The 13,980-nt window shown below is 41.0% G+C and overlaps 1 protein-coding gene across 7 annotated transcripts in view; it reads left to right on the forward strand.

Annotated features, from left to right (window-relative positions):
• The first annotated feature begins 242 nt into the window (after nucleotides 1–242).
• SELENOI (selenoprotein I) overlaps nucleotides 243–13,980 on the forward strand; it is a 39,199-nt gene continuing 25,461 nt past the window's right edge. For 5 of the 7 annotated variants that reach the window (XM_032866996.1, XM_032867000.1, XM_032866997.1 and 2 more), the window contains exon 1: nucleotides 243–420. In XM_032866996.1, the coding sequence (XP_032722887.1) occupies nucleotides 364–420 (57 nt within the window). In that variant the 5' untranslated portion in view covers nucleotides 243–363. The remainder of the gene's footprint in view (nucleotides 421–13,980) is intronic. The other 2 variants (XM_032867001.1, XM_032866995.1) reach the window with 2 other exon arrangements.

A 13,980-nucleotide genomic window follows, 5' to 3' on the forward strand; every position in this document is an offset into this window, starting at 1 on the left:
ACTCCTTACTTCAGCTCACCAATTTTGACGCTAGCGAATGAAGCGACGAAAAAACCTGGGAGGCGGGACTTAGTGTTGTCCGATCCACACTGATTGGACTGCGACGGCGTGAGGGGGTGGACCTCGTGAACAGGCTAGCGACCTTCCCTCGGTGAGCCGGGAGGGGTGGAGGCTGCGCTTGCGCACTGGGAGGCGGCGGAAGTGGCCTGAGGCGGCTACGCGTGCGCTGTGGGCGGAGCGCGGCTCCTCCACCTCCTTAGCCAGCTAAGTCTTCCCATCCTTGCCAAGCTGGTGTGGTGCTCGTGTTTCCGCACCTCGTCGCGTAGAGTCGCTGCCGAGTGGGCGCTCGGTGTTCGGGTCGTCATGGCTGGTTACGAATACGTGAGCCCGGAGCAGCTGGCTGGCTTTGATAAGTACAAGGTAGCGCGGGGCCCCGCGGACGCCCCTCTCCCTCCTCTTCCCGGCCTCTCCTAGGCGGCTGAGGGGCAGGCGCGGTCCGTGTCACCTTGTGCCGCGTGGCTTCGAGCGGGCTGGCGGGCGTTTCTCTGGGGGGGGGGGGGTCCTGTCGAGACCTGGAGCTTTGGGGTCAGGGTGCGTGGGAGCGTCCTAGGCCCGCCGCCTTGACTCGGTACCTTCCCGGAGGATTGCCTTTTCCTTAAGAGACCGCTCGACGAGAGTGGAACCAGAGAATTCCCTGCGCTGCTTTACTTCATCATGATTATTTTTTTCGCGGATGCAGTTACCTACGTGGTGTCTTAATTGTCTTCATTTTAATGAAGTCTCCACCCGTCGCTTTCGTACAACTCCGATGGAGATGGTTTGTGGCAGAGACGCCCGGGGAGGGGGAGTAACTACTGAGGCCATGCTGCTGATGCACTGCACTTCTACGCCCAATGAGGAGGCTTCCTCAGCCGTAGCTTGTGGCGCTTGGGCTGCCCGATGAAGTAAATGTGCACAGAAGGAGCTGTGTAGTAGACAGAGCGCGGGCTTTGGAGTCCGTAGAAACCTGATACCAAACTCTAATTTCTTTACGTGGCTTTGGGCCAGGTAATAGTCCCTATGGTGCAGAATGATTATAGGAATTTGCCAAGGGACTGACACATAATGGGCCTCCAGGAAATGCTGGTTGTTCACTTTCCTCCAAATCTGGTTTTCCTCCACTGCTCTCTTATCAGTGAATGACTCCACTGTCCATCCAGGTTTCAGAGCCCGAGATCTGGGCTGTAACGTTTCATCCTTGCTATCCGTGTCAGTTTCACTCTCGATTCCTCTACCTCACCCACCAGCCAGTGAATCACCGGGTCCTGTACCTTCTGTCATTTTTAGCCCAAGCTAGAAGAGTGGTTCCAATTACCACTTATCCCACATACAGTGTAAGTAGCCTTTTAATTTTAGAATACTTTTAAAATAGATTTGCAGGAAAAATCGTGAAGATAATAGAATTCCCTTATGTCTCAGACTCAGTTTTCCCTATTACTAACATCTTACCTTAGTATGATACATTTGTCATGATTAATGAATCAATATTTACACATTATTAACTGAGGTCCATACTTTACCCAGATTTCCCAAGTTTTCACCTAATGTCCTTCTTCCTTCCTGGGATTTCATCTGCGATACCACATTTCCTTTAGTCGTCCTGTCTCCTTAGGCTTCTCTTGGCTGGGACCATTTATCAGACTTCCCTTCTTTTTGATAGCCCTAGTAGTTTTGAGGAGTTCTGGTTATGTGTTTTGTAGAATGCCCGTCAGTTGGGATTTGTCTAATGTTTTTCTCACGGTGAGGCAAGGGTTACGGGTTTTTGGGAGGACGGGCACGGAGATGAAATGGCATTCTCATTAGAGTACATCCTGTCCATAGGACTTGTCACTGTTGATACTGACTTTGATCACCCGGCTAAAGTACTGTTTGTTAGGTTTCTCTCTGTAAAGTTACTCTCTTTGGAAGGCAGTCACTATGAACCCTCCCTTGATAGTGGAGAGTTATGTCCCACCTCCGTGAGGGCAGAGTATTGGCATAATTTGTTTGGAATTATGCATGGGAGATCAGTCTTTTCTTCCCATTGTGTATTTATCCAATCATTTATTTATATCAGCGTGGATGCATGAATGTTTATTTTATACTTTGGGTTATGATTAAGTAGTACTTTATTTTGTTGCTCGACCACATTTACTTTTGCCCTTACAGTTTTTTCTTTATGTTAGTGATCTTTAAAAAAAAGGGTGCATCTGGTCACATTACTTTTTTTGCTTAAAACCCCCATGTCTTCCCATTGCTCTTGGAATGAAGTCCCAAAAATTGATAACATGATCTACACGTCTCTGAATGATACGGTCCGTACCTGTCTTTAGCTTCACATGCTCCTCACTGTCTGTTGCTGCTGGCGTTAGTAGCCATCTCCTCCCCTTCTCCCCTTTTCTTTTTCAGATCTTTAAGTAATGTTGTTCCAGATGCCAGGAATGTTGCTTCCTTTCCTGTTTATATTCATCTTTATGTCTTCACTTAAATGTTATTTCCTCAGAGAAACATCCCCTAAGCTCTCCTCTCCCCTTAAGCGTGCCATCAGAGTACCCTCTGCTCCCTTATGGAATTTGTTGGTGTGTCTCCCTATTAGAATGTAATACTCAAGTGGTTAGACTTGGTTTATGGATCACCATGGCCTGAGCACAGTACTACTACGCATACTAGGAACCCGGTAGACGTGCGAAATGAATGAATAGCTGAAAAAAATCATAATGGATTTTCCCTAACTGGAATCGGAAAAACTGTGAAGGACCTTAGCAAGTCATATGGGACATACCTCTGCTTTTAAGCAACATGGTGTCATACAATTTTGACCTGAGGTGCTGATATGTATTGAAATTTAAGTGAAAAGAAGTTTCAGAGCCTTCTTGTAACCTTGGCCAGGACTTTGTAACTTCATTAAAGAAGGATATTAACCCAGACACCTCCTGTTTTGCCTTCAGCTCTACCCCTTCCTGTTATCTCTTTTGCACTGTAAATATTGACATATAAAACTTTTTCCTTACTAGGACCTGGCTTTCTGGGTGTAAGTGCCAATAGAAGAGCTGTTTTCAGTTGCAGCAGTGTCTGTATTAGGGAATCCACTTTTTCTTATAAGCAGTGTTCCCTGAGTTTATATTTCCAACTAGATAGGTGTTCTAATTTATAGGAAATTCGAGTGTGCTTTTTTATTCCTTTCTTTTCCCTTTTTCTGTTACGTGACTCACTTCCTGTGTCTGACAGCGTATTTCCTATCATCCTAGAAAACAAAGGTCAGTTTAGCAAGTGTCCAGTGTTCACTAAAATGTAGTTTGTTGATTTATTCTAAAAAAGGAGGGCCACAAATTATAACTGAAACTTCTTCTAGTAGACGGTACTTAGTATTGTGTTCATATTAAAAATATGAATCCAAAGGTGTCCAAAGGAAAAAATCTGTGTGGTCAGTTTTACTGGAATGTGAATTGTACCTAGAGACACTTTCTAAAGAACACACATACCTCTTGTGTGGTCTTCAACAGGAAGTGCTTTATGAATGCTTATTGAATTAAAACAGCTTTCGAAGCAGATCATCTCATAAATGGGTAAAGACTCAAAATAGTCAAGAGATCTTTATTCCCCGACGTGACCCTGTATATTACAGCAAAGAGATGTGAGAAAATTTGATACTGTAAAAGCTGCTGGTATAAAAATTACTTTTGAATTAGTTTAATTTCTTTGTCTCCCTAGAGGTACATCTGAGAGCTACAGTTGGATACCTGGCAGTTATTCAGAATAACCACCGAGAGGGGTGCATATGTGGGTGGTAATTTGATTTCTGTAGTAAGAAACTAAGATGATTGCTTCTCGGTGCAGAAGAGAGCATGGGATGGATTGTATGTTACGTGCTGTCTATGTGTTGTGTTCTCCATTTGTTACCACAATTTTATTAAGCAGATGAATAATTAGTTGAGAGTCTGCCTTCTCTGTTAGGATATGAGCTCTGAGAGGGTAGGGCCTATAGGTGTCTTATTCAACATGACCAGGGTATAGCACATGAAGAAAATAGGTGCTCAACAAATATTTATTGAAGGAATGAAAGTGCAAAAGAATATAAACCATTTTGGAAGTATGGTAAAAGGGAGCTGTGCATCTCCTGGATATCCAAAGAACATACTTCGGTATTTTGAATGTGAAGATGTCAGGGGTTTAACTACCATTTTCTTTGTTGCTTCTTCATGTGCCTTTAGACAATTATATTGGGGGATTTTACCTTTGAGAGGTTTTTCATTCCTCCTTTCTACCTGTCCATTCTTTGGACAACTCTTTACAGTTGGAGGATTTTCCCGATTATCTAAGGGTGAGACTTCTATTGTGGTTTACTTAATCTGACCTAGGGGAGGCATTATTTAATTGCTAGTGTAACAGCTAGATCCAAGTTGTATCATTTTGCTTCAGAGAGGAGGTAAGTGTTCTTCCAAATGTCTTGCTTGGTTTCAAGAATATAATTTTAGGATGAATTGGTTTCAGTTATTTTGTTGCTGCATGTAAACAACCAGATTATAGGAGCTGTAATAATTGTAAATTTAGTAGTATAACAGTTAACAGGTTGTAAAGAGAGACTGTGTGCAGGAGAGCAGTGGAATGCAAAAGGAGTGGAGGCCTGAGAGTATTTTCTGGGAACCATAAGAAAGTAGATATTTAGGCATGATGGTGGAGAGGCAGGAGATGAGGCTGAAGAGGGAGGTGGGGTCCTGTCAAGAGGGGATGCTTTGATGGAAAGGACTTCTAGATTTTACCCTGTAGATCAGTGTTTCTGTGGCCCAAGGACTATCAGCATCAGAATCACGTGGGGAAATGTTTAAATAGCAGATTCCTAGCCTCACTTCGGGAGATTCTGGGTAGATTACTATTATCTGCATGTTAAATATCTCAGGTGATTTTTAGGCATGTCGTAATGCTGTAGGTTTGGGGGAACTGCTTGATTTTAAACAGGATCAGATTTTAATTTTAAGAAGCTTACCCTGGCAGCTTGTAGAACAATGGGTAAATAGAAAGATAATAGTAATCTTTTGTGCAAGGGACTTCTCTTGGATGGGACCAAATGGTGTGGTTTGTGGACTAGGAATCAAAACAAAGAAACTTCATGCTGCGAAGAAGTATCGTTTGTGGAAGAATTATTCTCCACTAGAGGAATATTTCTGTAATGATTTCAGAGAATAGAACACTTGTCTTCTGAGGCAGAGTAGACACATGAGAAATTCTTGATCTTTTGATTTACACTTATGATTGCAGGTCAGCTACAGTATACCATGTTAATTATGGCAGTACCTAAATATGTTACATTTAATTCAGACATAACTTATCTTTAGTTGTGCTTGGTCTCCTTGAGTAGATTGAGGGAGCTGTCCTTTCCCACCTGTAGATACATTCATAAGGCTTGAAAAACATTTTAGTGACCCCATTTTTAAAAAAAGACTTTAGTTATTTGACAGAGAGACACAGTGAGAAAGGGGACATAAATAAGGGGGGGAGTGTGAAAGGGAGAAGCAGGCTCCCTGCTAGTTCAGGACTCGATCCCAGGACCCTGGGATCAGGACCTGAGCCAAAGGCAGACGCTTAACCAACTGAGCCACCCAGGTGCCCTTTTCAAAAGATTTTATTTTTAAGTAATCTCTTTAGTGGCCATAGATATAGAATTATAAATGCCTCATGGAAAGAATTATTTTTGCAGTCGACAGAGGCAGAGGAGTCTTTCAGAAGAAGTGAAACAAGGATGGATGGGGAACTTCTGTAGAATGAGAGGGAGAGAGATTAAGTGGTCGGTAGAAGGTCACCACATTTTTAGGTGCTGTTTGGAAGAAACATCTTGACTTGGTTCTTTTACTGCTTTCTGAAACATCAGTTCACTGAGGATGGCTTGTTTTTCTAACACCTGTAATGCTTAAATTTGCTCAGTGCGTAAGGGAAAGTTGGAGCAGATGTACCAGAGAGACTGAAGGGGGGAACCAAGGCACAGAGACCAGGAAGACCACGGTAAATTAGACATAAGGAAGTAGCTGAGCCTAGTGAGCTCAGTGAAGGCAAGTTGAAATGGCAAGAGAAATATTTTAAATACTGAGTAATAATAATAATAATGATAGCAAATGTTTATATATGCCAGGCATTGCTTTAAGTGTTTTTACATATATTATCTCATTTAATATTCACAGGAGCCTTAAAAAGTAGAGCTACTGTTATTTTACTGAGGCACAGAAAATTTAACTTGCTAATGGTCCCAGAGCTGAGATTTGAACCCAGGTATTCTGAGTTAGGAGCCCATTTTCTTCATGCTGTGCTTCCTCTCAAATCTAAGAATTAAAGATAAGCTCTGCCTTGTAGTTACTGGATGTTTGTACCAGATATCGAAACATTAAAGTAAAGACCTTCAGTGACGTGCTTAATTGGGTTTGTGTCTAATGTGTGCAGGTGGGGAAAATGTACAGGGAAAAAGAAAGAACGATTTTTGTTTTCCCCCATTTAAAAATTATTAGTGGGGGCAGGTGGATGACCATATTTTCTAGTCTTAACATTTTGCTGAGTATTAAGAACATGTCCTATACTAGTAGCTTTAATTGAGATAAAAGTCTTTTGATTAAATAATTAGGTTTGGGACTAATACTAAGTTAGAAAGAAACCACGTGCTAGTGTTCTGACTTAGTGTCATCTCTAACCAGATTTCCACATCTGTGAAATGAAGGAGTATCTGCCTCATGGGATCATTAATCAAAACTGAATGAGTCAATATTTGTAAAATGCCTGGCACATAGTGCTATATTAATGTGAAGTAAGAAATAAAACTTGACATTTGTGCTTCTCTGTTTGTGGACGCTGGTTAACATACAACATACACATGTGTGCCCATACCCCAGGAAGTTATACCAAGAGGAAGTATATTTTAGGAAAGCAAGTTAAGGGTGACAACTTAATGGAGAGATAGGAAGAGTAACAGAGAGAGACTTTGACTTCAGATTTCTTCTTCTCTTTAATCATATATAATAGCACAACATGCAGAGTCAGTAAATTTTCTCAAATATTGCTCTCCTATTTAAGGATCTGCTGTCTCCTCCATATATTTATCATGTGTTTGGTATCCAAGGATTTCAGGTTTCTTCATTAAATGACCCCTCCTTTCGTCCTGTCATCTCTTGTTAGAATTTATTATAGATTACTTAAGTTTAGCAAGCAAACCTGTTTGTCATCATGACTCACTTCTGTTTTACTGCTCCAGGTTCTCCAATCTTCTGTCACCGTCGTCTTCTAACTTGTTAGTAGATGTAAGTGATAATATTGACTGAAATGAGATCTCATTGTCTACAGAGTCATGTTTTCTGTGACTGTAGTTCCTAAAGTCTTGTATTGATAAAAAGTATTTTAAGAAATTTTAAATTTTTGTCCCAGGGTTATTTGAAATCCTCCCCCACCTTTTTGGACTTTAAGTTTAGGTTTGGTGTTTTTATACCGTAGATTGTTTCTAGCATAATGTCTTGCATTTAGTAAATTTAGTGAGTACTTGCTGGATTTTATAATACCTTGTCTCTTGCTTGCAGTGCAGTATTTGAAGTTACCACAGGGAGGAATAGGTGTTGGCCACTAAACTAATGGTGTAGTTTCTCCCTCAGCCGAGGAGTTGTGGGAGTGCCATCAATGTTTGCCTTCACCAGACCAGTGATCCTCAAACCTGAGTGTGCTGCAGAATTACCAGGAGGGTCTGTTAAAAGAGATCGCTGAGCTGCACTCTTAGAGTGTCTGAGTCTGTGTATCTGGGGCAGGGTCCCAAAATATGGGTTCAGTTTGGCGACTACAGTTGGTGAACCACCCCATCGAAGAAATATTCAATTACATTGCAATCTGAAGGAGTTACTAAAACCCAGAGGTGGATATAAAGGAGTAAGAAACTGTATTACCGTAACGGGTTAGCTCTCAAGCATCGGGTAGTCTTGATTTTGTGGAGTCCTAAGATCTCTCTGAGCAGAAAAGAGGATGTAGCGTTTTCAGAATTGTGCGCTGGTTTCTTATTGCTGGCTAACAAATTTTCATAGACCTGGTGGCATAAAACAACACACATCATCTCACAGCTGTCTGTGAGTTAGCAGTTGGCACCAGTAAGCCAGCTCTTCTCTCTGCTCAGGGTCTCACCAGGCCGCAGGTAGGGTGTAAGCTGGGCTGTGTTCTCATCTGCAGTGTGGGGTCCTCCTCCAGGCTTGTGTGGTGTTGGCAGCGTGCAGTTCTTCCCAGTCGCTGAGGCCTTTAGCTCCTAGGGCTCTCCCACTTTTCCCTGCCACATGGCCCTCACCATACGCAGTTCATGTCATTGCTGCTTGCTTCTTAAAGGTCAGCAGGAGACTCCTCCACGTTGCTAAGATGAAGACTTATATTCATGGAAGTGATATCTCATCACCTTTGTCATAGAACGTATCCTAATCAAGGCAGTGACATCTGTCACCTTTGCTATATTCTGTTGGTTAGAAACTAGTCACCAGGTCTGCCCTCAAGGGAGTGCAATGAACCTTCAAAGGGAGGGGACTGCTTATAGAGGGGCTTGACTCACTGGGGATTACTTTAGGATGTGTCTGCCATAAATTGTAAGACAAATTTTAGAGGCTATTATGAGAATAATGATTTCAGTAAATTGGGTCCAGGTAGATCATAATTGTATTTAAGCCAAGAAAGGATAGTCTGGTTTCAGACAAAGTGATCAATTTCATAGACATGTTCCAGGATGAATCAGAAAGGACTTACAGTTTAGATCTGCTTATTAGCCGTTGTAGTCCTTGAATTTTATAGTCTCTTCATGTGTAATATAAGTAGGAATAATCTATCTTACAATATCAAATAAGAGAACAGCTGTAATTGTCTGTGGAAACTGTAAAACATCATACAAATATAGACATGATATTATTAAAAGGGGAAGAGTAAGAATATGCCCTCGTGAAGTTAAAAGTTGCTGTGGACTAGTCCCTAGGGGAAGGCAGATTGGGTGAAGGGAGTAACATTTCTTCTCATCACTGTAACTCTATACTGCTACTTAAATAAACATGCAAAGTAGTTCATGCATTTATTCATTCATATGTATAAACATTCAAATATGTTTATTGAGCTCAGGCTACTGTGTGCCAGAAGCAGAAAAGATTAGGTTGTGAAGTTTTTCTCCGTTCTCTTAATTGTTAGTTTCTTTATATCCCAGTGCTCAGTGAGTCCTGCACTTTTATGTGAAAGGCTGCTCTTTTGATTGCCTTGGTATTTGTTGAGTGAATAACGATTTTTTAAATAATTGAGATCCCTCGTTTTATGTTTCTTGCTTAAAGTGCCTCGCCTGGAGGATTGGAATGCCATTGCTAAAGAACTCTGCTCCAGGAGTGGCTGGTGGGATACATGTTGGTCACAATGGATTCTGCTCCCCTAAAGACTTAAAACACCTAAACATAATTGAGCCATGAGTCCTGTCAGCGAGGTTCTGACCTCAGTATCATACCCCTGTGCCATAGCAGACACTGAGCTTCATTGTGCAGGGGGAGAGAAGAGGGAGTTGACACTTTCTGTCCCCTGTTTTAAGAAAGGTTGGTAATGTGTATGTTGCATTTTAGAGATGTCTGAAAAGTTGGTTTGCGCAACAAATATTATAATCTCATATAACCCAGTTGTGAGCTAAAATTGGCTTTTTATGGACATCTTCCTTTTTACTCTTAAAAACTTGGATAATTTTGGGGCACCCGGGTGGCTCAGTTGGTTGAGCGGCTGCCTTCAGCTTGGGTCATGATTCCAGGGTCCTGGGATCGAGCCCCACATCAGGCTCCCTGCTCAGCAGAGCCTGCTTCTCTCTCTCCCCCTCTCCCTGACGCTCTGCTTACTTGTGCTCTCTCTCTAACTCTCTGTCAAATAAACAAATAAAATATTAAAAAAAAAAACTTAGATAATTTTGAACTCAAAAATTTTGGGACTAATTAAAAGAAATTAGAAGTATCATTTTGAGTTGGGTTGCATCTGAAGTGATTAACAGTAAGTGTGGTGTATGAACTATAACAGCATGTAGCAAGCCATACTTTACGGATTACTGTAGTTAATGAAATGTGTTTCATAACTATAAAGCTTCAGGGCACTGGGTGGCTCCCTCAGTTGAGCTGCTGACTCTTGAAACAGCATCAGTTGTTGTAGGTTGTAGGATCAGGCCCCACGTCAGGCTCCTTGCTCAGTGGGGAGTCTGCTTGAGGATTTTCTCTCCCTCTCCCTCTGCATCTCCTCCCACATGTGTTTTTTTTTCTTCCTCTCTCATAAATCTTTTAAAAAATATATAAAGCTTATATTTCAGATGGGTAAAGACAGACCTTATATTAAAATCATTTGACAGTGAGAGTCCTATTCTCCTTATATTGTTTAGAAGACAAACAAAGTAGGGGAAATCTGCAGCTCAGTATAGTAGTAGAGCATTATTTGGGACAGTGGCCCCAGTCTAATTAATAATTTGTCCAAAGTTCTGTATTTACTTCAAGGGTGTGTTAGTTCGTATCAGTTTTCTTATCCGTACAGAGAAGGGATTTGAAATACAGTACCTTTTTAAAGGGAACACTTCTATGTCTAAAGAGGTGGTTTCATAGTTTTCCTTTCATTGGAGCCAATTTCCTTCTTAAATTAAGGGGAGTCTCACATTTTTAATCTCCCTTCTCAAAAATGTATGCTTCGCAGCACATTTGGAAGTAATTTAGAAGTCACTGTACTGCTAACCCTAACCTGTAGTCTAACCCATAATCCTTTCCACCTGATGTACTTTAAGTCTTGTAACTGGCCTCTATTTGCACTTTGGTCCCTGTCCAGTTCTTTTTACACTGGAATCAGTATGATCCTTTAAAAATGTAAATCAGGATGTGCATTGGTTTAGAATAAAATCTAGCTCACTGTGGTCTTGCTAGGTGGTGTAGGCCCATGTCTCCAGTCTCATTTCCTGTCACTCTTTCTGCTCACTAAGCTATAGCTGCATTAGCTTTCCTCCAGTATTTCAAGTATTTCTAACTTTCTGGTCTTAGCACATTTTCTTTGTTCTCTTTGTTCTCTTTGCTTGGAAGGTATCTTGGCATGCACTCCCTTCCCTGCAACACCTGTGTACCCCCCCCCACACACACACAACTGCACACTGCCACATGTATATTCTTTATTTGCTATTTCTTTTTAGGTATTTTACATATAAATGCACAGATCTTAAGTGTCTAATTTAATGAATTTTTACATATGTATATACCCAAATAACCACCACCCACATCAAGGTACAGAATTATTTTTGGCACTTCAGAGGGCCCCCTTCAGTCTCTCTCATCAAATTACTATTATTACTTCTTATGTCATAAATTAATTTGTTTTTGAACTCGATACAAGTGGAATCTACAACAGCATGTTCTCTTTAGGGTCTCTCTTCTTTGACTCATTATAGTGTGTCTTGCATTCCTTATCTGTCTTCTCATCTTGGACTCAGCTGAGTATCCCCTCCTTAGAGAAGCTTTCTCTGACCACTCTGACACTATGCACCCTCTCTGCCCCGAGTCCTCTTGCAAAATACCCTGCTTATTTCTTTCACGGTATTTAACACAACTTGTGATTATTCCTTGTTTTTGTGCTTCCTGTCTATCTCACAATGGGCTATGGACTCAGTTAACATAGGGAACATTCTGCTCTTGTTCATCGTTGTCTTCACTGGGCCTAGTAAAAATTCGCCTGGCCCAATCGTAGGTGCTCAGTCATAAATACCTGTTGGCTTACTGAATGAATGAATGAATGAATGAATGAAGAATGAAATCTGCTTTATTTTCTGACTTGTACTGAAGTAAAAAAACAAGTTCTGAAACTTCCTAATTTTTGGCAAAATGTTATCTAAAATAATTCTGATCTTACTAAGATTTTATGAAAATTTTCTCTTGTGGGAAAGATAGACTAATTGTCACAGATGGCAGGACAGAATTCTATACCCAATTAAAAATTATTAAATGTACTTGAGGGAAATGTTTAGAAGTTCTGTCTCGATCAGCATTTTTACAGAGACTTAGGAGAAGGCATTATCAGTGTGACCGATATACATGCTGAGATTTTGAAGAGGCGTAGCTCTTACCTTGCGTAAGTGAGTGAATCTGAAGAGCTCTGGAGGGGATAGAAAAATGAGTTGAATCTAGTAAGATGAAATGTTATAATGGTAAATGTACAGTCTTGTCCTTAGGTTCTAACAGTCATCCTCACGTTAGCATGGAGAAAGGTGGCTTAGTAGTCCACCTGAGCATTCGTATTTAAGTCTGCAGAATGATTTTGTTGCCGTAGGAAATTAGTATGTTGAGTATCAGGTATATTGAGGAAGAGGGCCTTACGGTCATGTTCTCTCTACTCATGCACCACGTGAAATGTTTCTTATGCCCTGGATCATGTTTGTATTGGTTTAATAACAAATTGGGATTTCCTGGAGCACTGGTTGTCAAACTAAAGCCCTCAGGCACCTGTTTTTGTGAATAAAGTTTTACTGGAACACAACTGTGCCCACTTGTTTACTCTTTTCTTTTTCTTTTTTTAAAAAAGATTTTTATTTATTTATTTGATAGAGACACAGTGAGAGAGGGAACACAAGCAAGGGGGAGTGGGAGAAGCAGGGTTCCCACTGAGCAGGGAGCCTCATGCGGGGCTCGATCCTAGGACCCTGGGATCATGACCTGAGCCAAAGGCAGACGCTTAACAACTGAACCACCCAGGCGTCCCTATTTACCTATTTTGTGTGACTGCTTTCTTGCCTCAGTGGTAGTGTTGTTTATTACAGAGACCATATGGCCTGCAGAGCCTTAAATATTTACTATCCGATGCTTTCCATAAAAAGCTTTCCAGCTTCTGGTCTAAAGTACAAGACCTAGATGAGAAGAAGATTGAAAGCATGGCAAGAGGACCAGCAAGAGGAATGTGAGATGTGTAAGCAGGTGAAGAGAAGATACAGGTGTGACGGGGGAGCGGCCTCAAATAGTTGAAGCATGGTTATTGGGAAGAAAAATTGGACCCTTGTCTGCTTAACTTTGTAAAGCAGGATGAAAACAGGATAGACAATATGGAACAAGGAGAGGGTTTTGTTAGTGTATGGAAAGTTGCTTTAACGTGGGTTGGGTTTGCTTCTGGAAATAATGAGTTTTTTGGCACCAGAGGCATTTGAAAAGAGGCCAGATGTCTGCCTTACCTCTTTGCGTTGATGAGGGTCAGGTGGCTTCCGAACCCTTGTGATTCTGAGATTTTGCCTTGAGATTCTCAAACCCAGGCTATGGTTTTCAAGCATTTCTCCAGGGCACTAGCTTCATCTGGCCTTGCAGGTTGGAGATCAGGCAAGCCACAGTGTGCTTTAACAGTGGATTATCTACCTGGTTCAGGTGTTCAGATATATACCATTCCACCAGAAAATAAAAAAATATATATAATAAGCTTTAACAAATACCTGAATCTAGTTTAACATCTCTAAAAGTTCATTATTTATTTATTTTTTCATGCATGTGGAAAGTTTGAATGATTCTTTTTTCCTTTGATTCACAAGACAGTTTTAAGTTTCTTTGTTTATACTAAGTGATAGGTGATGTCGAAAAAAAAATGTGTAAGGCTAGAGCCACAGAGTGTTCTTTAGGTTTATTGTTTGCTACCTTTTGTGATCTCGTTTTACATTTTCTTGCTGTACTTGAGCTAAAGGTGAAGCATTTACTTGGGCAAACCGACCTTGTATTTAGCTCTGCATTCTTTTCATACTTCTGGTCTCCTGAAGTAGAAATTTCGAGGTAGAACTTCAGAATTTAAAAAGAGGAGCTTTTCAAATGAAAACTCCACCAGTTAAGGGCCTTCTTTTAGATCTGAATTCAAATTATGGAAAGCTGCTGAATGAGGCTCATTCAGCAAACATTTGAATTAAGAACATTATACTTTGTACATTGTTTTCGGTGTTCATGGGATGTCTTAAACACTTTCCTT

This window comes from Lontra canadensis, unplaced genomic scaffold (assembly GCF_010015895.1).
Source record: "Lontra canadensis isolate GAN:19392208 unplaced genomic scaffold, GSC_riverotter_1.0 scaffold32, whole genome shotgun sequence".
NCBI lineage: Eukaryota > Metazoa > Chordata > Mammalia > Carnivora > Mustelidae > Lontra > Lontra canadensis.